At 39.3% G+C, this 25,308-nt stretch overlaps 1 protein-coding gene and 1 long non-coding RNA gene across 5 annotated transcripts in view; one reads left to right on the forward strand and one right to left on the reverse strand.

The window, feature by feature from the left end:
* Nucleotides 1-25,308, forward strand: part of LOC124869479 (contactin-associated protein-like 4) — a 255,881-nt gene that overhangs the window by 222,378 nt on the left and 8,195 nt on the right. For all 4 annotated transcript variants that reach the window (XM_047367336.1, XM_047367335.1, XM_047367337.1 and 1 more), the window contains 5 exons: nucleotides 2,576-2,815; nucleotides 6,824-7,048; nucleotides 12,160-12,293; nucleotides 16,660-16,747; nucleotides 18,900-19,118. In XM_047367336.1, the coding sequence (XP_047223292.1) occupies nucleotides 2,576-2,815; nucleotides 6,824-7,048; nucleotides 12,160-12,293; nucleotides 16,660-16,747; nucleotides 18,900-19,118 (906 nt within the window). The remainder of the gene's footprint in view (nucleotides 1-2,575; nucleotides 2,816-6,823; nucleotides 7,049-12,159; nucleotides 12,294-16,659; nucleotides 16,748-18,899; nucleotides 19,119-25,308) is intronic.
* Nucleotides 12,321-18,237, reverse strand: LOC124869481. The gene is made up of 3 exons (XR_007038600.1): nucleotides 17,842-18,237; nucleotides 13,785-13,914; nucleotides 12,321-13,492 (listed from the first exon to the last, which is right to left on the reverse strand). It is a non-coding gene; the product is annotated as an uncharacterized LOC124869481 (long non-coding RNA).

The raw sequence follows: 25,308 nt of genomic DNA on the forward strand, positions 1-25,308 counted from the left end.
AAGGTGGATCCCCTTGCCACGAACAATGGAGAGAGATAATAGAAGAAATCTATACAATGGAAAAATTGACACATCGCCTAAGACTACAACAAACACAAATGGAAGAAAAGTGGATGAAATGGACATTATTTAAAGCCAAAGACAACGACCAAGGATAGGAAAAGAACTTGACAAACAGGACTGGGCGAGAAGATTATTAGAAGAATAGCTCCCAAGCAAAAGTTTTTTTTTGTTTTTGTTTTGTGTAATGTTGAATGTGAATTGTTCGCATTTGTTCTTTATGTAAGCAGTTTTGGAAAATGGCAATAAAAAGTTAGAAAAAGTTAAAAAGAAAGAAAAAAGCACTCAGGGGCCATCTTTTTTCCATTCGAAAACATGAAATACCTTTATTGTGAATTACTTTCTTTTTACCTGATGAATCATACATGCAATATTTTATTGAAACAAAGTAGAAAAGAACCATAAAAGGCCATGAAATGGTCTCTGACTCTCTTTGCCTTAATAAAAGAAAGGCATACAGTTTCGTAACTTTTTACGTTAAATGTTTTTCATTTTGTTTGTCTAGAAAAAGGTTTTCATCAATACCCAGCAACAACATCGAAAACTTTCTCAATAAACACAACAACTTTCTGGCTAAATACAATAAATAATTATTGTATTTAGCCAGATTTAATTAAGTGTTTTTGAGTAAAAAGTCTGAAGTCTAAATTAAAATAAAGGCTAAAAAAACATGACTAAAAGAAGAAAAATACAAACTTTTTCAATTTCAGAAGAAATAAAATCTTTGTTGAAAATCCTGTACTAAAGCATGAAAAAGTGTCCATCTCCGTCAGCTCCATTCGCTGGAGGCCAAAGTTGTTCCATTCTAGAGCTTTGGTCAGGTTGAGGGCCACACAAAATTATTCCAAGGGCCACAAATGGCCCCCAGGCCACTCTTTGGAAACCTCTTTGAAAGAGGTATGAATAGTTTTGGGCTTAACTGTAACTATGCATTTAAAATAAAAACATTTATCAAGAACAGTTTGTTTAATCAGGCTATTTTAAATGAATCAGACCCAGCCCAGATACAGTTATAAGAAAATATTAAGTTCATCCCATCATTTAGAGTCTGTTGGCAGTAATAACAGCAGAAGTAGTCTCTGCATTCTCACATCATTGTGGAAGAATTTAACTTACTCCTGTTTGAGGTTTGCAGACCTATGTTGGAGCACATTTTACATTCTCTTAAGGTCCTTTTACATCAACTAGGTTGAGATCTGGACTTTGACTGGGCCGTTTCCAACACCTTGATTCTTTTCTTTTTCAGCAATGCTCTTGTGTGTTTGCTGTGTTAGGGATTGTTGTCCTGTTTATGATCCGTTTTGGTCCACATTTACCTGTTAGACAGACTGTCTCAGATTTAAATCTAGTGTTCTTTGATACTGAGAGAAGTTCATGGTCAGTTCAATAAATTAGGCCCAAATCATCACCCCTCCACCACCACTCCTGTGTTAGTATGAGGTTTTTGTACTGACATGTTAGGTTTGGTTTTGTTCAGACATGGTTCTGTGTTTTGTAGCTAAACATCTATAATTCAGTCAGTCAGTCATTTTCTACCGCTTATTCCATAGTGGGTCGCAGGGGAGCTGGTGCCTATCTCCAGCAGTCTATGGGCGAGAGGCGGGGTACACCCTGGACACGTCGCCAGTCCATCGCAGGGCAACACACAAACAACCATGCACACACTCATTCATACACCTAAGGGCAATTTAGAGTGACCAATTAACCTAACAGGCATGTCTTTGGACTGTGGGAGGAAGCCGGAGTACCCGGTGAGAACCCACGCATGCACGGGGAGAACATGCAAACTCCATGCAGAAAACCCCTGGTTGGGAATCGAATCCAGGACCTTCTTGCTGCAAGGCCACAGTGCTACCAACTGCAGCACCGTGTTCCAGAAATCTTATGGGTTATTCAGACCCAACTTAGAGAGAAGAGGCTTTCACCCTCAACTGTTCCAGACCAGCCTTACTTGTGTAATCTTTTTTTAATTGTCCTGTCATGAACTTTAACTTTTAACACACTCCTTTAGACCTGCAGAATCAGAGGTGGAACTCTTAGTGTTTTAAAACATTCACAGCTGGGAAGATTGGTGACTGGTCCTAAATCTTTTACCTGTTAGCAACTTCTCATTCTACAGTAATGGACCTCAAAGTGTTTGGAAATGGCCTTAAAACCCTTTTCATATGGATGAGCAGGAACACCTGCTTCTCTGAGTTTATTGCTGATTACTTTCCATCTTGGAATTGGTTTAATGTACACATGTTTGGTCCAGGCTAAGAAATTGCCCAGATTGCAGCTTTATATGAACAGGTTCTCACATGATGATCATTGAGGCAAAAACATTTTTATATTAGCACCTGGTTGCTTCTTTCTTTCTGAAATCCTTTTGGGAAAAACATATATACAGTTTTTTTCCATAGCTGTGTTAAAAGTCAAGGACAGTTTACGTTTCCTTTGACCGTATCTTTAATTACAACAACATCTTGTAGTTTTATTTTCTGTGTTGTTTTTCTTTCCGTGTTAATGTCTCCAGGAGGAACGGCGTCCAGACAGAGGGGTTTCAGAGGCTGCGTCCGCTCTCTGCAGCTGAACGGCGTCACTCTGGACCTGGAGGAAAGGGCTAAGATCACACCCGGGGTTCGACCCGGTTGCCCTGGTCACTGCAGCAGCTACGGCTCGCTGTGCCAGAACCAGGGCCGCTGTGTGGAGAGAACCACTGGCTTCCACTGTGACTGCAGCCTGTCGGCTTACACTGGAGTCTTCTGCCACACAGGTGCAAAGAAACGAAGTGACTTTAGGTCTGCATATAAATACTACTTGAGCAGAACTGTCAACGTTTCCATCTTGCACCATGTGACTTGCTGGTATTGCTTTGGACATCTGACTTCTGTGCCAAAGTACATTAGTACTTTAGTTACTGCTGTAGTTGCACTGCAGGTTAAATAAGTAAAAATAAAAAGAAGCAATATTTCTATGCTCAGCTATTGTGGAATGGCAAAACTGAGATATTTATTTAAATTAGACACTTGAGATATGCATGGCCCCTAATCTGAGTAATACTATTTATACAGTCATATTCAGTAAGTTAGAAGATTTGTTCCGATGAGGCTTGTTTGTCATATTAAAAGCACCTTTTGACAATAATCTTTTAGCAGGTATTAAACACACTTTTCATTAACACAAGTTGCTTTATTAAAATGTTTTTTTATTGGTCTGATGTAATTTTCTAATCTTAAATATGTTTTGACTAGCTGTAAGCAGAAAATCCTAATTAACAGAAATAAATGCTTTAAATCATTGTGTAAATAATGTATTCAATGTGTTTCACTTGATGAATTTTTCAATAATATTCCAACTGATTGAATATGACTGTACTGAAGTTATTGAACTGGCTGACATATTAGGTAATTATATGAATTTTGAGGATAAATACTGAAACTTCCTCATAAAACCTCCTTAAATTAACTTGGGAACAAGTCCGCATCTGTCAGGCCAAATGTGTCCCAGGTCTCATTTAATAGAAATATGACAGCAGCTGAATAGAAGAGCTGGGGACCAACCAACTGGATTCAGGTACCGATCTTTATATTATCTTCATATATTTTTGGTCGACTTCTGTTTCAGAAGGTGGGCGGCAGTGTGTCTAATGACCTTTTTTCTCTGAAACGTTTCTCTGCTGTTACACCCACTGAGAACAAAGCGGATAACAGTGCATTGTTATTCTGACCACCCGAAAGTCCTTTAACTTGAGAGAGTTGAGCCGTCTCTGCGTTTTAAAAGGACCCTCTTAACCCTCCACCCACCAAGCATTGACATGCACTGTTCCTGGTGTTCTCATCTCCCACAGCATGCTGATCCACTGTTTTTCTTTGTGAGTCACACTGACGCACTTAATGCTTAGCATTTCACAAAGAAATCCCAGTTTCTTGTTTAAATAGACTCTAAATAGCCTTAGGAACACTCCCTGTAAAACAATCAGACACATAACGTTCCTACAAGGCAGCTGTAGCAGATTGATAAGCGATGTTTCTTTGCCCCACTTACAGATTTCTTCTGATTTTGCTTTTTTTCAAACCTACATGTGTCAGGTCATCAAACAAACTTTAATCAGACAAAGATGAGACGGGTACATACAATCTTTCATCATTTTACCATTAAGGACAAAAAGCTATCTAACTAACCTGGACTTTGTTAATATAAATTAATTGTAAGTTACAATGTTTTTTGTGTTTGTTTTGTGGAATCAGGAAATTTCTTAAACAGAACCCGTCTGACATCATGAAGTAGGGTAAAAGATCTCAAAAAGCAACACAACATTTCCCGATCTCAAGAAAAAGTGTTGAAAAGCCATTTCTAAGTCTTTAAACTACAACAAAATGGACCTGGAACCTGGAACAGTGGTGAACAGTGCAGCCTACCAAAATTACTCCAGGAGCACAGAGGCAACTCATCCAGGAGGTCATCCCAGAACCCAGAACAGCATCTTAATCATTGCAAGTCTTAACAATAAGAAAGAGGCTGTGTAAATGGCCTCCATAAAAGGCTTTCACTACCAGAACACTGTTGCCCAAAAAGAACATAAAGGCCTGGCTCCTGCTTGCCAGAAACATCTTGATGATCCACAGTACTTTTGGGAAAATATTCTGTGGTCTGAGGAGACAAAACTTTACGCCTGGTGTAAAACACAGCATTAAAAAAAAAAGAAACATCTTACTGACAGACAAACATGGTGGTGGTGGTGTTATGGTTGGGCCTGCTTTTGGGACCAGCTGCTTTTTTTCCTTTAGTAAACCATTTACTAAACTGCGTTTTATATTAACTCAGCTTATCTTTGCTGGTTAAACATGTTTGATATGAAAAATTTAAAGTGCAACAAAAGCAAAAAGAAGACATCTGTACACGTCTTTTTTTTCTCATGAACGAGGGATATCTGTTAAATAATTAAAGAGGTGAGGATTTTGGATACTATTAAAAAACTAGTAGCTGTACTTCAATCAAATTAATTAAACACTACTCTGTATATTGATCACACTAAGGTCTATTTCCTAAATATATATTTGAGTGAAAGAAGCACAAATAAAATGAAGTTATAATATCTAATAGTTTTTTTGATGGGATACAGTTTGGGAGAAGAAAAACAAAGGAAGGAGCTCAAAGGTTCAGAAACCATCAGGATAGCCAGCAAACTCGACCAGCAGAACATCAGGGGTAGAACCAATTGTTTTTCTGCTGATTCTGTCACCTCAGTCCCTCGGTTCCATCAGTGGTTCTGTTTGCCTGAAGGTCAGTCATAAAGAGGTCCTGATCCACTAACCAGACGTGGAGCTGCTTCTCATTCATGGATTATTTTTAAAAGTTTGTATCTCATTTTGTCAATTTGTGGAATTAAATTACAAAAACGATATTTTGACACATATTCACAGATATTCAGACAACGGGAATAACACTTCAAAGTCATAATAACACAGATCCAGGCTTTCATCCAAGTGGAACAAGAGGGAGAGAATCTAAAAAGGTCCACCAGGGATATTTTCCAGATACTTGGTGAAGTAGTTTCACTACGCAAACTGTACTACAAAAACCTATATATGTACAAAAGTATAGAAGTTCTGAACATGAACTGAATTATTTGATTCTAATTTCTGTTTATGAATTTGAAAACATATTTTGGACTAAATGTTAAGGGTGCACCGATCGATTGGATGGATCTGTCCCGATGGGTGATCGACGATTGGCCGATACTTACATGTGAAACCAATCTCTTAAACTTTGAACAATAAAAGACTAAAGCAACCACAATGCTCTAAACGTTTCATTTATATTTGAGAGCACTGCCTGGTGCAGTTAAAACAAGTTTGTTTTGTTTCAAGGGTATTATTCAATATTTTTCAATAAAATAAGATTTGAACATTGGAGGTGTATTGTGACCTTATAACACCTGACCGTGTCGGTAATAAAAAAAAAATCGGTAGCAGCCAAAATCGGAATCAGTAGGTCAGGTTATTTAAAGATTATTAATCGGCCAGAAAACTGCAATTGGTGCACCCCAACTAAATGTTGGTTTTAAGTGCTGTTTTGACCTATAACTCCAGGCCCACAGTGTCCTACTTTGTAAATTAAAGTCTGAAGAAATATATAATTAGAAACTTTAAACATTGTCCCTTAAAACATAACTGAATTCACGTGTTGCCAACTCCACATACATGTGGCCAAACGGATAAAAGGATCTTGTGAAAAATCTGAATGTACCCGTAACATAGGTTTTGAAAATCTAATAAACAACCTGACCTTTTTACTTAATTTACGTTTAATTACTGCCTGGACAAAACTCTTAAATTAGAGGCTAAATAACAGCACTTTGAACAATAAGTCAGTGACACTGAGGTTATTAAACCTGTTCTGAAAATGTCAGCAATATCCCAGCTAAATGTTTGGCAGAAGAAATTAGTCACAAGAACCGTTTGGAAATGTCACTTCTGAGTACGTTAGAAAATTATTAGTTCAGAGAGAGATCCATAAATAAAAATTTTGAATTAAATCTTGACTGAAAAAAAATCAAGTTAAATGTCATCCTTATGGGCAGCCTCTTCTGGGCTGATTGATGAATGATTAAAAGAACAAGAAACAAATCTGTCATCAGACATTAAATCTTCACATTACAATAAAAGTTAATGTTGAGCTTGCTGTTGTCACTCCTCTTTGTTCTAAAAACACACCTGTTCTCTGTGAGGTTTCTGCTTCTAAAAACATTCTTCTGAAGGATCTCTCCTCTGTCTTCCAGAGGTGTCAGCCCACTTTAAACCTGGAACATCCATCAGCTACACCTTCAAAGAGCCAGATGAGCTGAGCAGAAACAACAGCGACCTGCCCTCCTCCATCTACTCTGACTCGGTTCTCAGAGGAGAAAATGTCTCTCTGAGCTTCAGGACGACACAGAGTCCAGCTCTGCTGCTCCACGTCAGCTCCCACTTCACTGGGTATTTAGCTCTGCTCATCAACAGGCACGGTAAGGATGATGCAAGTCACTCATCATCTTTGCTTTCTTCTAATCCATGATCCACCCATGATCTTTGTATGTGCATCTGCCATTTCAACAAAAGTGCATGGTTGAATATAAAAAACAAATTATAGAAAATAAAGTAATAAGGTAATTTATTGCATCATAAAATAAATCTCAGAATGTTTTCCAAATATTTGGCATTTATACACAGTTTTGCAAACCTTTATGGTGTTTAGCACATTTCATGAGCACTAAATCAGCAATAAAAATACATGTAAAATGAGGAATGTTTTGATTTGTGTTTTAAAGAGGTCTGTTACATTTTCTTCATGATCTTCTTAATACTTTATTTTTATATGGATGCTCTGGAGGATAAAATTAATGAGCAATAGGTTCTGTGTAAGTTCTAAAAAGCTACCTCCGGGTGTCGCGTTCTGAGGTTTAGAGTGACCAAAGCACAGACAAGAGCTCGGCAGCTGCATGTTTAAAGGAGTCTTCTTCTTTTATTCAAAGATAAGTTCAAAAGGTTTTCCAAACGTAGGAAGAACGTAGCAAAAATCACTCCAGGTGCAAAAACACAAGTTGAAACTCCAAAAACTTAGAGTTGACTCTGCAGGAACATGGTAGTCAAAGCTTTAGATGAGGGTAGGTGAACGAACCAAGGAACCAGCGAAGAACAAACAAAAACAGAGAGCTTATGAACAGAGGGAAGTGGAGTATCAGAATCAGAATCAGAATCAGCTTTATTGCCAAGTTTGTGCATAGAAACAAGGAATTTGACTCCGGTACACTTTGCTCTTTTGTTCTGTTTTTGCATTACAGGATATACAAATTTACAATTTACAATGTACAATATACACATATCTAATAGAAAGGTGCATTTGCAACATCTGTATGCTGTTGTTTTGTACTCTATTGAATGTTCATCAGAGAAACAGCCTGGGGGAAGAAACTGTCTCTGTGGCGGCTGGTTTTAGTAATGGACCAATGGGATACTGAGGCAGGTAATCAGATGAGAATGGAAATCAGGTGTGGACCAGGCTATAGAGAACTGAGGGAATCTGGATGGTTGCTAAGGTGACCGAACTAGAATACAAAGGGAACATGAGGGAAGCTAGATAATAATATAACCAAAGGAACTTGACTACAAAAACAAAACTATAAACAAGAAAACTCAGGGAAACAGATCAAAGCAAAACTATAGACGAAGATAATAAACCAAAAGAGACATAAGAACCAAGAATAATCATTAACTAAAGTAAACTGAGAAACCAGAGGGAATAGAAGAAACACCAAAACCTAATAATTAACAAAGAACCCATAAAGAAGCCCTGACTGTTAAAAAACAAAACCTAAACCACAGAAAGGGAACCAGGATGAGGAGGAACAGAGAAAATAACCTAGTAAATAAAGAGCGCAGGTGAACAAATACCAAAACATAAATAAACACAGATATACTAAATGGGAAACTAAACTAGAAACTACAAGGAAGACAAAGGAGCTAGAATAACAACGCATATAATAATAGTCATAAGAAAACCATAACAAGTAATAGAAAAGAAACCACTAAAGGAACTTAGACAAAACCCAAACTAAATGAAAGGTCAAAAACACAAGACCACAACAAAGACCAAAGATGTCGCTTCACGACACCGGGTTCTACAAAAGTAACCTGTAATTAGTGTAAAGGGTCTGGAGTGTAACCCCCCACGATTTGTAAAGGTCATCTGTAAATTCTAGAAAGCAGCCTGTAAACACTGGAAACCATTGTGGGAATTCTGTAAGTAAATGTCAGAAAGGATTCTGTAATTTTGAGACTTGTGGGTTGTGGGAACTCTACCTGTAAGTTCTGTAAAAGTTCAAAAATTTTACTTGTTTGGTCTTTCACTTTACCCTTAAGTTCCACCGAACGTTCCAGAAAGTACCTTGTACTGTTAACATTTATTCTCATGGAAACTTTCAATAGTAACTGGAGTAATGTGTAAATTCTGGAAAGGAACCTCTAATCTTTAAAAGTAACTTGTAAGTTCTTTAAAGCGTCTAGAAAGCAAACTTTTCTGGCTAATTATGGGCTCTGTTATGTAATTCCACCATTAATGTGAACTAAGTCATTTCTGGGCTCTAAATTTGTTCCATGACAGTAATCTGGAATATCTTGGTTATATTCTTAAAGTAACAAGTAAATTCTGGAAAATAATCTAAGTTTCAGAATGCAATTGTTTATAAAAGCTGTTTTCTGTCAAAAACCAGTGGCTCTCTTGCAGACAGGTGGACAGAGGCAGCGTGGTCAAAGAAAAGCTCACAGCAGGGATGCAGGCATGAACATAGACAGGCTTGGCTTGGTATGAACCAACAGTTTTCTGCAGCAAGGAATAAACAGAAGGAAGAGTAAAAATAGGGCATGGAGCAGGTGGACCCAATGAAGTTGATTATAGTCTGACAGTAGCAGGGAATGGTAACCAAAACACAATCTAACCAAAGGAAGCTCTAACAAAAGTAACAGAACATGAAATGCACAATAAACAGAACAAGTGAGAAATACAACCTAAAGAAATAAACTAAAGCATCACCTGGAAAACATAATCATGAAGAGAGAAAAACCCAAATCATGACGGTTTTCTTTTTATTGTAGCCAAATGCTGCTGGAAAGAGTTAGTTGTTAGCAGAAAGTTGTGGTCGCTGCTTAAGGAAATGGCTAAAAATCTGTTTTCACTGTAAATTATGTTCTAGTTTAGCTTTATAGAGTCGTGCAAGTTCAACTTGAGACTTTCATTATTCAGGAATCTAACACAAGTGGCAGTTTGCAGCTTGATTTGCTGTTAATGGACTTTTTTCCCGCGGGTAATGACTTAACGGAAGCTGATAAGAAGTGGGACATTAAGGTTTTGTGCTGACATCTTAAAAGTAAAGCATCCAATTAGATCCCCAAGAGCGTTTCCTTGTTTTGCCCTGAGATAACACAAGTGTTTCACTGAAGGTTTCTTTTATTTAAAATTAATGGAGCAACACCAGGCAGATGAAAGCCTTCATCGTTTGCTAATATTCCTCAAAAATAAGTTGCAGGTTGTATTTGCATTGACTTTACATGATTTATTTAAATTTACACAAACAGTGTAAGAGGTTGTAGAGAAATGTGGTCATAAAAGTGTTTGAATTTAGCTGAAACTCTCAGTAATTATTAAAGCTTTTGTTAAGTCTCCTGTGTAAAATGCTTGAATATCTGGAGAAATAAACTCAATTCAATTCAGTTTTCAGTTTATTTATATAGCGCCAATTCACAACACATGTTGTCTCAAGGCACTTCACAAAAGTCAGGTTCATACATTCCAATTAATACTAATTATTGAACAGTGCAGTCAGATTCAGTTATTTATTCAAATTGGATAAAAAGTTTTTCCATCTAAGGAAACCCAGCAGATTGCATCCAGTCAGTGACTTGCAGCATTCACTCCTCCTGGATGAACTTGTAGAGACAGTGGACAGTCACTGGCGTTGACGTTGCAGCAATCCTTCATACTGAGCATGCATGTAGCGACAGTGGAGAAGAAAAACTCCCTTTTAACAGGAAGAAACCTCCAGCAGAACCAGGCTCAATGTGAGCGGCCATCTGCCACGACTGACTGGGGGTTTCAGAGAAGAGTCTGAAAGAGAGCACATAGAGTTAGTCACAGTAAAAGTTCAGTCAATTGCCATGTCTAGGAGAGAGAAAGGGTTAAACACTGAAAGACAGGGCTATGTGGATCATCGGTAGAGGGGGAGCATTAAGTTGTTGCCAGCAGAAGCTTGGACGATGCCCCTCTCCAGAAAGGTGTCACAAGTAGACACAGAGCCAGGCTAGGTGTAGCTTCTAGGAAGAGAAATGAGAGAACAAAGTTAAAAGCTGAAATAACAGCAAATAATGCAAAATTGGAGAGTAGTGGGAGAATGTAGCGAAGAGGGTGAAAGTGGTCATTATGTCCTCCAGCAGCCTAAGCCTATAGCAGCATAACTACACAGATAGTTTCAGTTTATTTATTTATATAGCGCTTATTTACAACAATGTCGTCTCACCCCACGGTGCAGGGCCACCGGGGAGGCCAGACAAAACCACCGAGTGCCAGAGCCAGGCCACCCCAGAATGGGCCATGTGTAGGGGCACTAAGTAAAATTATAAACTGATAAAGTTTGTCCATCTAGAGCCCACTGATGGCCATTGTTATATTAAAAACCACAAGGATTGGGATACCTCTCTCTGTCAGACTGATTATAACCATTGGAAAAGAGAAGGGGTCATACAGGTAGCAGAAATGGAGGGTGTGTTTGCACCTCAACCATAACTGAGCCGGTTTAGGCTAAACCTGACTCCCCTTTACTCCATCCAACAGGGAGGGAGGAAGGCTCCCTGATAACCTAAGCCACTCTAACTATAAGCTTTATCAAAAAGGAAAGTTTTAAGCCTAGCCTTAAAAGTAGACAGGGTGTCTGCCTAAAGGACTAAAGCTGGGAGCTGGTTCCACAGGAGAGGATCCTGATAACTAAAAGATCTGCCTCCCATTCTACTTCTAGAGACTCTAGGAACCACCAGTAAACCTGCAGTCTGAGAACAAAGTGCTCTGTTAGGAACATATGGAACCATCAGATCTCTGATCTATGATGGAGCTAGATCATTAAGGGCTTTATATGTGAGGAGGAGAATTTTAAACTCTATTCTGGATTTAACTGGGAGCCAATGAAGGGAAGCTAAAATAGGAGAAATATGATCTCTCTTTCTAATTTTCATCAGAACTCTTGCTGCAGCATTTTGAATCAGCTGAAGGCTTTTAACTGCATTTTGTGGACATCCTGATAGTAAAGAATTACAATAGTCCAGCCTTGAAGTCACAAATGCATGGACTAGTTTTTCAGCCCACTCTGTTATTGAGAGGTAATTATCCTCCTAATGTAGCAGTTGTTATAATTTGACAGATTAAACACATAATCCTAGCCTGTTGGAAAAGATTACAGAACACAGCGAGGCCTTCTTCTCACAGAGGAAAAAACATTGAACTTGACTCAAACTGAAATGTTCTCTCATTTTATTTTGCAGATTAACTTAGTAAAAATGTTGTTTGGATGTTTATTTTGTCTGGTTTGTGAAGATGAGCTGGAGCTGAGATACAAGCTGGACAGTAGCAGAGATGCAGAAGTGCTGAGGACCAGCATGAGGGGAGTGGCCAACGGACTGCTGCACACTGTTACCATCAGGAGGTCGGCCGACTCCGTGTCCGTGCAGGTGAAGCCACCTCATTAGGGTGCAACACACAGACACAGAGCACCTGAACCCCTGGAAAGTTATCTCTCTGTTTGCTTCTGTTTGAGCTCCACCAGCTCTGCAAAGAACATCAAAGCTTCTCTGAGCTCACTTATTGGAAACCAGCGTTTGGACTAGCTGAAGGAAAACATTTTTTTAAGAATTGTTTTGGCTTTTTCATAGAATCCCTCTTATTTAGAACTCCAACAAAGCCAGGCCTAATTATATATCAAAGGAATACACTTTCTAGAGTATTTTTCATCCCATCGGTAGAAAAGCAGCTACCTTGATCTCTCAGCCATCTGTCCAGGGCTGAGACTGGAGCAGGCTGGTAACAACTAAGGTTTTTGTTTAGAGGTTTTTCTTCTTAAAAACAGCCGAGATCTCCTGTAGGAATGTAGCACTAATTGGAAAAGGTTCTCCTGAACCTTCAGTTCCGTTTATTTATGCAGAGCCAATTCACAAACATATTGAAATGTTTTTTAGTGAATCCAAATGTAATTTATTTAATCAAATTGATCAGATGAACAAAATTTATTCCATTACAATCCAGTGATGTAGTAAGATTAAGATCAGATTACACACAGCTCAATTTAGTCCAAATTCTGATGAGTAGTGAATTTCAATGGACTGAACAATACCAAGTGTTAAAAAGTTATCAGTCTCAGGAAGACCAGCCGATCTTGATGTCGTTATTGACTTTGCTGCAGTCCCTCATCCTGGACAAGCACTTGGCGACAGTGGAAAGGAGTCACAGTACTAAACAGAGGGAAACCTGCAGCAGAACCAGACTATCAGGTCCTGTTGAGGCCTGTACATCATCAGAGAAAGTACTTCTCTCTCCCAGCCTGCAGGAACAAAATGACATCATTCTTTTCTGGCAGCTTGTTTTGGGAGCTCTTGCAACTAGTCCGTGACACATTTTCTGAGCAGAACGTTTTTGTTTTGTAGTGTGAGTGGTTAGAAGTTTGAAGTGGGCCTGGTTACCACACTGACAAATGCTGCAGTGGGAGAGAGCTAAGAGGATCTCCTACAAGCGCTGCACTTGAGTTCTTGTGAAGTATGAAATGTCCTTGCCTGAAAGACTTTTGTTCTTTGTCTTGCAACTTGTTGGAAAATTGAAGTAGAACAAATTTATCTGTTCCTGCAGAGTTTGTGCAGGTCTAGTCTGCAGCAACTGCCTGGGGGGTAAAAGGACAGGAAGGAGACATACTGAAGCAGGAGTACTTTCTATGGAAATGGAAAAACAAAGAACCTTGTACGTGTTTTCCTGAAAATATTTCAGAGACACTGAATTGGATCAAGTGTTGGAGACTAAAATACAGTACAGGTTCATCTTGTGTGCTGCCAAAGTAAAAGTGTGAAACTTGTGATTCCTCTGATGAGTGCACATCAACATCTGTAAAACTTGGCTTAGTGTAATTAAGCTTTGATTTGGTGCAGAACCCATTCATAGAGATGTTGCATCCTCACCTGCAACAAGTCGGCCTACAGCTTCTGTATCTGACCCCTGACATCTGGGAGATTGGCTCTGGGCAGGGGAGGTTTGTGATATGGGTGACGTGGCTTTCCACCCAGGGCGGCATCCCATCAGTGGACGGCACTACATTTCAAAAAAGATATTCTGTATCACTTGTGCCACCAACAGGATTTCTGTTGCCTCTTTACATATCTTGTCTATGTGTAGTACAATGTACTGTACAATGAGCACTGTAAGCAAATATAGTCCTACTGGCTAATGACTCTGAAGTAGGTGTCTGATTTAAAAAACCTAAAAGGACTATTTCACAATTTTTTAAGGAGTCTGGAATGTATTTGATCTCGCCTTGTTTATAATCTAAAATACTTTGACTGGGCGGCCCAGAGTTGTTTAAAATTCTACTTTAAGTTATTACTGCCGTCTCAAATTCATTCAACCCCCCGGACAGAGTTCTTTATAAGAGCAAACATTTGCAGATCAGGTGTGGTCTCAGGTACAACAAGTCAAGGGCTTCATTAGGTGCATCAGGGTGCACTTCAGATACCTGGACTGCTGACAGTCTTGTTTTATTGCATGTTAGAAATAAGGTTAACTCAAGAAAATTGTACCAAATGTTCAGAGAAGACATCACAAACAAGGAAAATGATACAAAACATTCGTAAAGCTCCTAAATGTTTCTATAGATTCAGCTGGAACCATGGTTCACAAGCGTAGTGTTAAAGGAACAGTGACAGGAGCACCTGGACATGGCAGAAAGAGGAAACTTTCAACGGGTGCCACTTGAGACCTGAGGAGGCAGGATGTTTAAAAACCTGAAGACCTGCAGCAATACTGGGTGGCAGCAGCATCTAAGGTTTCTGTTGCCTCAAGAAGGCACATGCTAAAGGCTGAAGGACCCCATACCTGAACTGCAAGACGTACACGGCTACTAGTCCAAAGAGGTTTAGGGATCTTTTCAAGTCTACAGATCAGCAGTATGTCAGGAGGAGGAAGAATGAAACGTATGCAGGAAAGATCACCAGGCCCACAGTGAAGCACGGGGGTGGCTTTGTGATGCTCTGGGGCTTATTTGCTTCCTCTGGGACTGGATACCTGCAGCATGAGGAGGGCAAGATGGATTCAAGCAAATATCTGGAAATCCTGAGAGAAAGTGTCACCAATATTGACCTCATTGGACCTTCAAACAGCACAATCATCGTAAGCATACATATCTCATTCCACCAGGGCTTGGTTTCAAAGGACATCCTCAAAGATAAATGGACTTAACTTATATCGCACCTTTCCAGTCATACAAACCACTCAAAGCACTTTACACCAGAGCCACACATTCATACAACGATACGCAGCTCAGTAGGCAACCGAGGAAAATGCCTTGCCCAGGGGCACATCGACATACGTCAGGAGGAAGCTGGAATCATACCCACAACCTTCTGATTGCAAGATGACTACTCTTCCTACTGAGCCACAGTCGCCTCTAAAGATACTAGAGTGGACATCAATGTCACTTGAGTTGAACTCTGTTGAAATCTTCTGGTGGGATTTAAGAAAGTTAGTTGAAGCACAAAAAACCAAGAGTACAAATGAACTAGGTGCCTTTGCCCATCAGAATCTGTCTAAGATTTAGGAAACTGGTGTCTAGCTCTGAATCATGTCTGCAACAGGTGACAACACCACAAGGCTGCTTCACTAAGCACTAAGTATACTGATCATGCAGTGGTTCAATAACATTAAGACTGAAGTAGTAATTAAGTGTCCTTTTGAGCTCAAATTACAGAAATCAGCTGTAATCTTAGTTGTGTTGAGCTATTTAAATTGATATTTGCAGTGTTGGTTGAATTACATTAGGTGTTCACACTGACCATGCTGACCCCAATCTGCATTTGTCCTAAATTACATCCAAATTACAGATGGTCACGTATTTTCCCAGATTTAAGATTTTAATCTGACCAATTTAAGTCCAGTTGAATGGATTCATCTGCCCACACCGTCTGCGTAGCTGCACGTGTCCGTGCTCTGTGCAACATGCAGATACAGATGCATGTGTTAAGTGTTGGCATGTGCTGCTGTAAAGCCGCAGCTACTGCACCAATTGGAATAAGAACGTGCTGATGTAAATGAGATAAAAAGCCAATTAACACTAAACTTCTTCAGCCTACATTTGCCAATCAGGTGCATATCTCAAGTTCATGTAGAGTCATGCAAATGGAGTACAAAGGTAAATTTTATTCCTCTGTGTATTAAAGCTCTACTCAGCACCTAAGTGTCACTTCAGCCTCTGTCCGGGAGGAAGCTCCGACAGAGGAGCCATATGCGGTGAAATATGAAGCTTCCTAATCATATCTGTACTTACTGAATCACCGATCTTGTTAACAACCTCAGATGATATACGAGGGGAAGTGCATCTAAGCAGCAGCCAGTGTGTGTGTGTGTGTGTGTGTGTGTGTGTGTGTGTGTGTGTGTGTGTGTGTGTGTGTGTGTGTGTGTGTGTGTGTGTGTGTGTGTGTGTGTGTGTGTGTGTTTGTGTGTGTGTAATTATAAACAGTGAGATAAATAACAAGGTGACCTCGTCTCGCTCCGGTGCAACCTCCTGATTCGTGGTGTTTGTAAGATACCAGTGAAATATGAGCCCCATCTTATCCGTTTATATCATTGTGAATTGTTTTATCTTTAGTCGTTTGCAACATAAAACAGGAGGCATAAAAGAAAATTGTCTCTGCAGCCGTTTACAGCAGATTTACATTTGCAGAAACTAACGTCCTTCTTGCCTTTGAGTTATATATATTTTTCTCCCTCCTTTCAGATAACAATTATCTTCAACCTGTTTCTTCAACATAAATACTAACCATTATTCCTTTTATTTTCTTTCAGATTGATGATAATGCCAGAGAAGACTTCAACCTAAGCTTTACAGGAGAACTCAGCCGCCTGAAGTCTCTTGTTTTGGGCCGGGTGCAGGGTAAGTTAGGAGGCGCTAAAAGCAGACAGAGGTCTGTTTAGTTAAAAGACAAGCGGGCACATTAGAATGACAACTCTGGGCTGTTTGGCCTTGTTTCTCTTGGTTAAACGCAGCTCTGAGAAGTAAATGTAGATGTTATCGCCAGGATTAATTCAAACGATTTGGGAGAAAAGTCTGAGGCAAAATGTTAAAACAGAAAGTGAAGATAAATCCACCCACACAAATTTATGGTTATGCTTCCTGTATTACTTTGCTTCTACTGTCTTTTTGCTGAACTCTGAAGGAGAGTTAAAAGCACAGAATCTGGTTTAATTTTAGGCTTTTGTTGCCTAAATGCATGAAAAGTTAAGATTCCCCCAAAATTAAACACCGTGGACTAAATCTATCTTAATGGCATCAAAATAAAACAATATTCATCAATCCAGAAACGACCTGAGAAATGCGACATCATTCTGTTGATTATGTCCTGTGTGCTAAACCTTCAGATGATAGCTCACCTTGTTGGAGCTAAGATCTTTGTTTCTATTTGCTGTTCTTCTTGGATTAAAACCAATAAAACAGGAACAGTTTACAGTATGTTAAGCTGCCGATAAAGTCTAGAGATCTAATTTACCCTCACATTTGTTTCAAACCACCACAAAGACAAGGTGGGTCATGTATACCACTTGTGTTTGTTGATGCATATTTTACACGCACCAAAAGATTGTATAGTAAGCACTTTGCTGCCATCTAGTGGTCAGAATTATGGCCAATTATACCTAATTTCACTACATTTGCATAGTAAACACTAGGGTACACGTATTCATACAGAAAATATCCAGTACAGGCCTGTCGGTTTGGTGCGCCTGTGTACCAAACGAACACAGCATAGTTTTTTACCTGAAAACATGCAGGATGTTTAATTCAACTTTAAAAAGTGACACCAAAACAAAACAGGGAGAACTCCCAGTTATCACTAAACTCTGCTGTTTGGGAATATTAAGGTTTCTCATGCAGCTACAGAAAGGTGGACCGAACCAAAACTTTGTCAGCATACACATTTTTCAACAGTAAAAAGGGATGTAGCTCGCTCTGCATTTAACTGAGTTACTCACCTGAAACAACGTCAAGGTGAATGTAAACATCTCTGGTACTGGAGAACAATCGGCTAAAATCCAAATCCAGCTGCCTGCAGCATTCAATCAGTCCAAAGCGCTCCCCATCAAATGAGATGTGTCAACACAGTGGGGCTGTGGAGAGGAGTCCCTCTAACCAGGACCGATTTCCAAATCCTTTTTACAGTGCATTCAAGTACATCTCATACAGTAAAATTATTATCAAAACAACAGGAAAAGTGATTTAAACCTTTTTATTCTGAAATGTCTGCGAAGTCTTATTTTAAAAATCCTAAACAACATTGGCCATTTTCAGGTAGTTTAATCCATCTGCTCCTCCATTCAGTCAATAGCTATTCCCGCTTATCCTTTATTAATAAAAAATTATCCAGACAAATCTCCAGTCAGTGTCATGCCAAGATGTGTCCCACCATCCCCTCTGTCGAAGCAGAGCAGGCAGAGAGTCAAATCAGGATCAGAAAACGCAGCGGCGAGCTGGATTTTCTGTCGTTTCCTCTTGAACTCGCCATCCATCAGATTAACTAATGGAGCCAGGAGGAACACAGGGAGACTGAAAGAGGGAGAGACGTGATGTAGCGAGCAGAGTAACAGCTGAAAGACTGCTGAAATGTTTCCTGCTGCCCTCATCAATATGCAGATGTGTTCAGGTAACAACCGAAGTCAGCTCTCAGTCATCTGATCAGACACTGATGCAGCTGTTTACAGCGATGATGTCGGCTTTAACAGCTGCTGTTTACACTGCTCCGAGGAGTGGCGATGAATGATGGAGGGGAAGGAGTCAGTAAAATTAATAGGCAGAGAGGGAAGATTTGTCCTACGGAGTGATGGATGCAGACTGGATATTTGACAGTTTGTCTGCTGTATTGAATGTTTTTATGACCTGATGTGAGTAATAATACATACCAATGAACTCTGGTAACGTAATGTTACCAGAGCGTAATGTGAAGCAGAATCTGTTTACTTGTTTGTTTGTGCATATCATGATTAACTAGGCCAAAGGGGTTTCAAACACTGCGGAAATCTTTCTGAATTCTCAGATTCAGATGACTTGGATCCAAACCTGGCCCGGCTCGGCTCTCTCGGCTTCACAGGCTGTCTTTCAGTGGTTCGGTTTAACTCGATCAGCCCTCTAAAAGCCGCTCTGCTTTACCCGGATACCAGCCCTGTTGTTCTCTTCGGACCTTTGGTCCGGTCCAACTGTGGCTCATCAGCTTCAGCCAATCCTTACTCGGCGGAGAACACCCACCACCTGTCAGGTAAGAGGTTTAGTGGCTCTCAGGCCAAGGATCTTCAGCATTTCCCCTCTTTCTGTCGAACAGAAATATCAAGCTCAAGGTCTGCAGGCCACATCCAGCCCATGATGCATTTCTATCCGTCCTGACATAACTTAATTTATTTATTCATAATAGCCCTCTCCTTGGTTTTATAGTTCTCTTGCTATTTACACTACACATCCCAAAATGCAACACATCAGCTACTTATAGCACTTTCTGTGTTGCCAAGAAATAGCAAACCAAGTCAGTCGTACTGTGCTCCCAAGTGCACATTTTGCTCATAAAATAGTCACTCTGCATAATGGACTCAGAGAGTGTTTTGCTGATTTTGAAGAGCAAAAACCAACACAGGAAACCAGATGACCCTCCTTGAACTGCAGTATAACAGCACACTCAGGGCAAAATATGACTCAGTTGCTCGAGCATAGTTTTCCTCCTTCATCCCTGAACTAATTTTCCAACCCCACCTCCAAGCTGCTTGAATGCTCTGCTTGTTTTGTAGCTGCATACCTGTGCAAGCAGCTTTTCTCTCTGATGAAGAACAAGAAAGCACACCGAAGCCAACTTACTGGTGCGCTGCTACAGAGAACAGAGAAGATGATATGTCCTTGTTTAAACTGTTATTCTTTCACAGGAAATAATTAGGATGAAAATCACAATACTGATAAGATCTGTTGGTCATTTGGCTCAAACACTGAGAAAAAAAAAGTGTTGCAGTTGAAGTTGATAATCAATAAAAATGCAGGAGGAACCATTGGAGGGAGCAGTTATTTAAGTTTATTTTAATAACACAATCTGAGGATTTTAGCCAATGGTTTGTACTGACAGAGGACCCATAGAAAGAAAACACTATGATAAGGAAAACGTCTTACCTGAGAAACCTTATGATCAGAAACAACATCTGCAGTCACCGCAATGGTCTGGCTGTTGACTCTGTTGGAGATATCAGTCATAGCCATTGCATGAGCTGTGTTCCTTGTCCCTTAGTCTTGGATGGTTCCTATATGAAGTCTAATGCTGAAACAATTATTTCTAATCCTGAGGAAACAAGTGTTTCAAACAGAGAAAATGTTTTTTTTTCTTCTGGTGGTTGAGAAGAAATCCAACTTTTTAATCCATTTACTTTTGTTACTGCAGACAGAACCTTACATACAAGTAAGAGTGCTCACTCCATCATTTTCTGTGTTGCCAACACATCATTTTGACAGATTTGGAAATGTCGTTTTTTGTCAAAAAACAATCTTATTTCTGTTTGTAAAAATAGGCTGTCTCCTGCGGTTATGGACAGCTCGTGACTATACATACTTGATAGTGGATTTCTATTTACGAGAGCCGTGTCTCTGAACCAGCGGCGACAGATTCATTTTAGAGGTGGGGGGCTGTGCGGATGTTGCGTTGCACATACTCAGTTTTGTCACACTATAATGTTGGCGCTTACTTAAGGAGCATTTTTAGGGTTTTGGTATATTGGGGGCTTTAGTCCAGAACCCTCCTTCCTCCTGTTCCCTCTTTAAAACTTGCCCTTTAGAGTCTCTGTTTATGTATTTTGACCACTGTGTTTACTCCTCCTGCTACTTGCTGAGCGGGTCTCACCCCGGTCAGACAAACGGTTCCCAAAGAAGATGTTTTTTCTTCAGCTCTTAGGAACCAGTGAAGCCCAGACCTTAAAGGGATGTGCCTATTCTCATAGAATCTGGGGTTATGTAACCCCAGATTCATAAGAGAGAAGCATAAAGAGAAGCGTAAAGGCTTCGAGTGCGTAAATACGCAGTCAGAGGCGCCCCGCGCAAATGAACAGGGAGGAAAAAAGGGTGTAGGCAGACATGACAAACCTGCTGCTGTGGACAGTGACGACACAGCTGAACAAACTGTAACAGTCCAGAAAAGCAGAAGCAAAACATAACAGAAGAGAAGAGAAAACCTCAGCAGCAGGATCATTCATAATGACGCAGCGCAACAACCTCCTGCGTGCTTCAAGTGGCCAGAGCAGAGGGCATCTGTTCGCTACACGAGAAAACGCACAGTGCCAAGCCAGCTGTGGTTCTCACCGAGCCCACAGGAGGATCTGCCATTAGGAGTGGACGTCTTCCCTCACAGTCCAGGACACTGTTCCTCCTGCAACCCATCCAAGAGCCGCAGGGGCAGTGGAAAATAAAGAATAATTTTAGATAATCAAATTTGACCTTATATTAAATATTTAGTTTTTCCTGCTATGGTATTGTTGAACAGTATAGAATTAATTAAAGCATAATTAAAAGCTTTTAAAACAACTAAGTTTTAACTTAGTTAAAAACAATTAAATATCAGTTTCTATATTGGATTCATATATTTGTACTTCCGACTTTAAGGGCTTCACCAGTTATGGACCTCACCGCACGTCACTGAACTGAGATCTAATTTAGCCCGAGAAATATTAAATATGTGCATGTTACAGGCTATTATTATATCACAAATAATCCCAACAACAATTTTATAAGAACAATCATTAGGCCTACATTGATACACGAATCGGTACAACAATGATAAACAGGAGTGTTTTCATTGTAAATCTGATATGTCAGATGTAATATTTTGTAATAAAGAAAATAAAAAATTTAAATAAAGAATTTTCTTCTGTTTTGTCGTTATGGTTTTGAACAGTTTTTGCGGAACTTCTGCCGACAAAACAACCGTTTTTTCCTTTTTTTCATATTAACCAATATTGTCTTTAATAAGAGAAAAAGTAAAACAGAAGTTCTCCATTCATTAAAAACTGTTTAATGCATCCTGGTGTCTGGAGAGATTATGTGACGGCTGTTCCTGCCTGGCAATGCATTCAGAAAACGAAACAATGACTCTGACAGGCTGCCACAGGTCCTGATTATTTTATTATTTCAAAGATGTTCACATGAACAGAGAAGGTCATTGCTGTTCTTTTCATCTGCCTGCATTTTCTCCACATAGCAACCTGCCATCGGTGCGCACTGCGTGATGCTGTTGCAAATTGCAGCTGCCTTTGGGACACGCATGGATGACAGTCTAATAATGAACACAGCTATTTGCAGTTTTAGTGAGTTAATAACACTCCAGGTGTTATAGAAACATATTGGCATCCGCAATACCAGAATTTGACAACTTTGCGGTGAAACGTCCGGTATTGCACATTTATTCATAACAATCGTGTTAACTGGACAGGGGTGTTTTTTGCACTTCTGATTTCATTGCGTATGTTAGTATATCACGCTGTGCGTGTTTTTGCAGATGCTGTCAGGTTTAAAGAGGCACAAACGTTTTGTTTGTGACTCTGTCTCTAGACAGCAAGAGAACCAGACAGGGAGAGAGAGAGATCCGTCACAGCCTCTCAGCACAATCGGGTCCAGCCCACGTGAACATCTGGTGGGACCAGATCACGGCTGGCCAGGGCCGTAAAGTGGGGGGCCAATGGCCCCCTGGCCCCCCCTATTCCGGCGCCACTGCTCTGAACGCTCTTTTTGTATAAGACAGGTTTGTTTTAAAATCCCTATCTGCACAGAGAAACAATAGGAAGGTGGACTGTGATCTATTTATGTTTCATACTTCCAATATTTTTAGGTTTTCTGGCTATGAAAGTTGCCCTTAAATATCACAGAGACCAGTTAAACCAGGGACCCATAACGTAAGTTTTCCCCTTCCCATAAATTTAGTTTTACTGGTTTAACTGCTGATTTAATGTACTTTAAAGTGCCTAGCGTCAAGTTTTGTCAGATGCCTGCATTTAAATTCCAATGTTTTGGTGGGCTGTGTTATTTTTCCCCTACAGCTTTTTTTTATTACTGTTGAACATAAATAGCAATAACTCCTAAATGACAGAGTGATAAGTGCACAAATAAAGTATATTTAGGACAGGGTTCTGTTATACAGCTTGAATGTGGAACGACATACACGATTGGAGGCAGATGGGGCTCAGTGGGAGCTTAATGGTGAATTTTTATCCTCAGGCCACAGCTGTAAATATGTTTTCATAAACAAGCGCAAGCCCATTTTCCTTGTTCTGGAAATAATTGCCCAGTCTTATGCTCTCTTGAGTCACAGATGGTGTTTAAGTTATCAGCAGATGGGAAGTACATTAATATTTGCTGAGAAAACCACAAGAAAAATATTTCTCAGGAAATATTTGGAGATTTTTCAGCTCTGATCCCAAAAAGGCTTTAGTGATCATCAAAGCTTTGGAATATCAGGTTTGGAATGATTGTACATCTTACATCTATAATTTTTAATTAGGTGCACAAGTTTGAATGTCTTTAGGATATTCTTTAATATACTCCAGATAAAAATATTCCCACAATATAAAATATACATATTTTGTATTCATCAACAAGCAACTAGCATCATTCTGATTGGAGGTTGACCAATCTTCTTGGTAGATTTTGTACACTTCATTTAACTGGTTGTTTTCCTGACACAGACTTGGATTTAGGGTATAATCCACAAACTTTTGATGGGACTGGCGTAAGGATTTGTAATGTTAGCCGGCTTTATCCATTCCAACACCAGTTTTCATGTCTGTTTGGGATTATTGTTCTGTTGGAACAACAAATTGATCACGATTTAACTATCTAGTTTTTGATTTGAGATGATGCTGAAGTATTATCAGGTGGTCCTTTTTCTTCTTTAGTCCAACCATTTCATATAATGCACGAGTCCGACTGGCAGCATAACAGAACCACAGCATGATGCTGCCACCTCCATGCTTTACAGTGTTCTTAGGTTTGAAAGCCTCACCTCAACTAGTTTTATCTGAAGGATACTAGCGTTGTATACCTCAGATATAACATATTAAGTTCGAGTAATAAAAATCAGCTAAAATTCCTAGGATTTCATTGTCACTGTGATATGGCATCTGTCTGCTGCAGATAAGAAACCTGATAGTCAGAACTTCACAGAACCTCTTTTTTTCAGAAAATATCAACTATCACTTCAACATCTGTCCTGACTGAAGATGCAAAAATGTACAGTTTTAATGATTACCATGACATTTCAAAACTGTTACAATTACTGTTTTAAAATTAAGTTACAGTTAAAATTGTAAATGATAACCTTGATAATAAGACCCCAATAAAATCTGATCATATGTGTTAATAGCAGCTGCATTTTGGAACTTATTACAGTGCAGGGAACACTTTTTGTGGATGTTTTTGTCATTCCCACATGCAGAAGAAAACAACGCGAGCGATCATCTGCCTCCAGTAGCCTGGAGACTAGTTTTATAGAGCGTAACTGCTTGTGATCCTCAGAATAGTCGTGTTGGTCTGCTTAACTTGTTTACTAACTTCTCAGACTACCAGCTAGTAGCCAACAATCTACTAGTAGAACTGGCCTCTAATTTGTTAAAAGCATAAATACAGCATCTGAGCAATGACAGGACTTCCTGCAAACATTCACAATAAGAGCCTCAAGCATGTATACTGCACTTTGAACTTGACAAAAACATTATTTGAAGCTGATTCAAAGAGCCTAAAACATGTTCTTCACTTGATAAACGGTTTTGAAAATAGTCTGAATGTTTGCAGAGTAATTCATCTGTGACATCATTTAATAAGAGAGTTGTCAAATATTTGAAAGTATTATTCTTATATTACACCACTCCTACTAATAGTAATAATTATTATTATTATTGCTGTACTTTAAGTAATATTTTTTGCATCGTTTTAACACATTTTAACATTATAATATTGATACCGATGATCAATTTGTTCACAGTAATGATGATAAAATATTTTCATATTGTTGCATCCCCAGTCTTGACAGTTTCAGTCTTTATAATATTAAACCTCTAATATTTTATGTTCAGAGGCTTTTTATGTGTAATACTTCCATGTTGTGATATCATCAGCAAACTACAAGTCATCACATGGAAAACTAGGCAAATATGTCAAATTACTGGTCCTTTTGGGCGGATTGGTCCTTTATTCTGTCCCTACCTGCCAGTATATTTTACTGTTTTCTAAGGCTGTGTTATAAGTTAATTAAATACCTGGCTGCTGTGATAATTAACATGTAGTTAATTTGGACCATTGAGCATTATTTCTACTGGTATTTCTTCGTCTTGGTCTGGTTCTGAGTCAGTTTACTGATGAGTTGCCGTTCCTTCTCTTTAAAACTTTTCCTATAATTTTTTGTTGTTTAATCTTAAACCTAAGAACACTGTAAAATA

The sequence above is a fragment of the Girardinichthys multiradiatus genome, chromosome 6 (assembly GCF_021462225.1).
Source record: "Girardinichthys multiradiatus isolate DD_20200921_A chromosome 6, DD_fGirMul_XY1, whole genome shotgun sequence".
NCBI classification, from domain to species: domain Eukaryota; kingdom Metazoa; phylum Chordata; class Actinopteri; order Cyprinodontiformes; family Goodeidae; genus Girardinichthys; species Girardinichthys multiradiatus.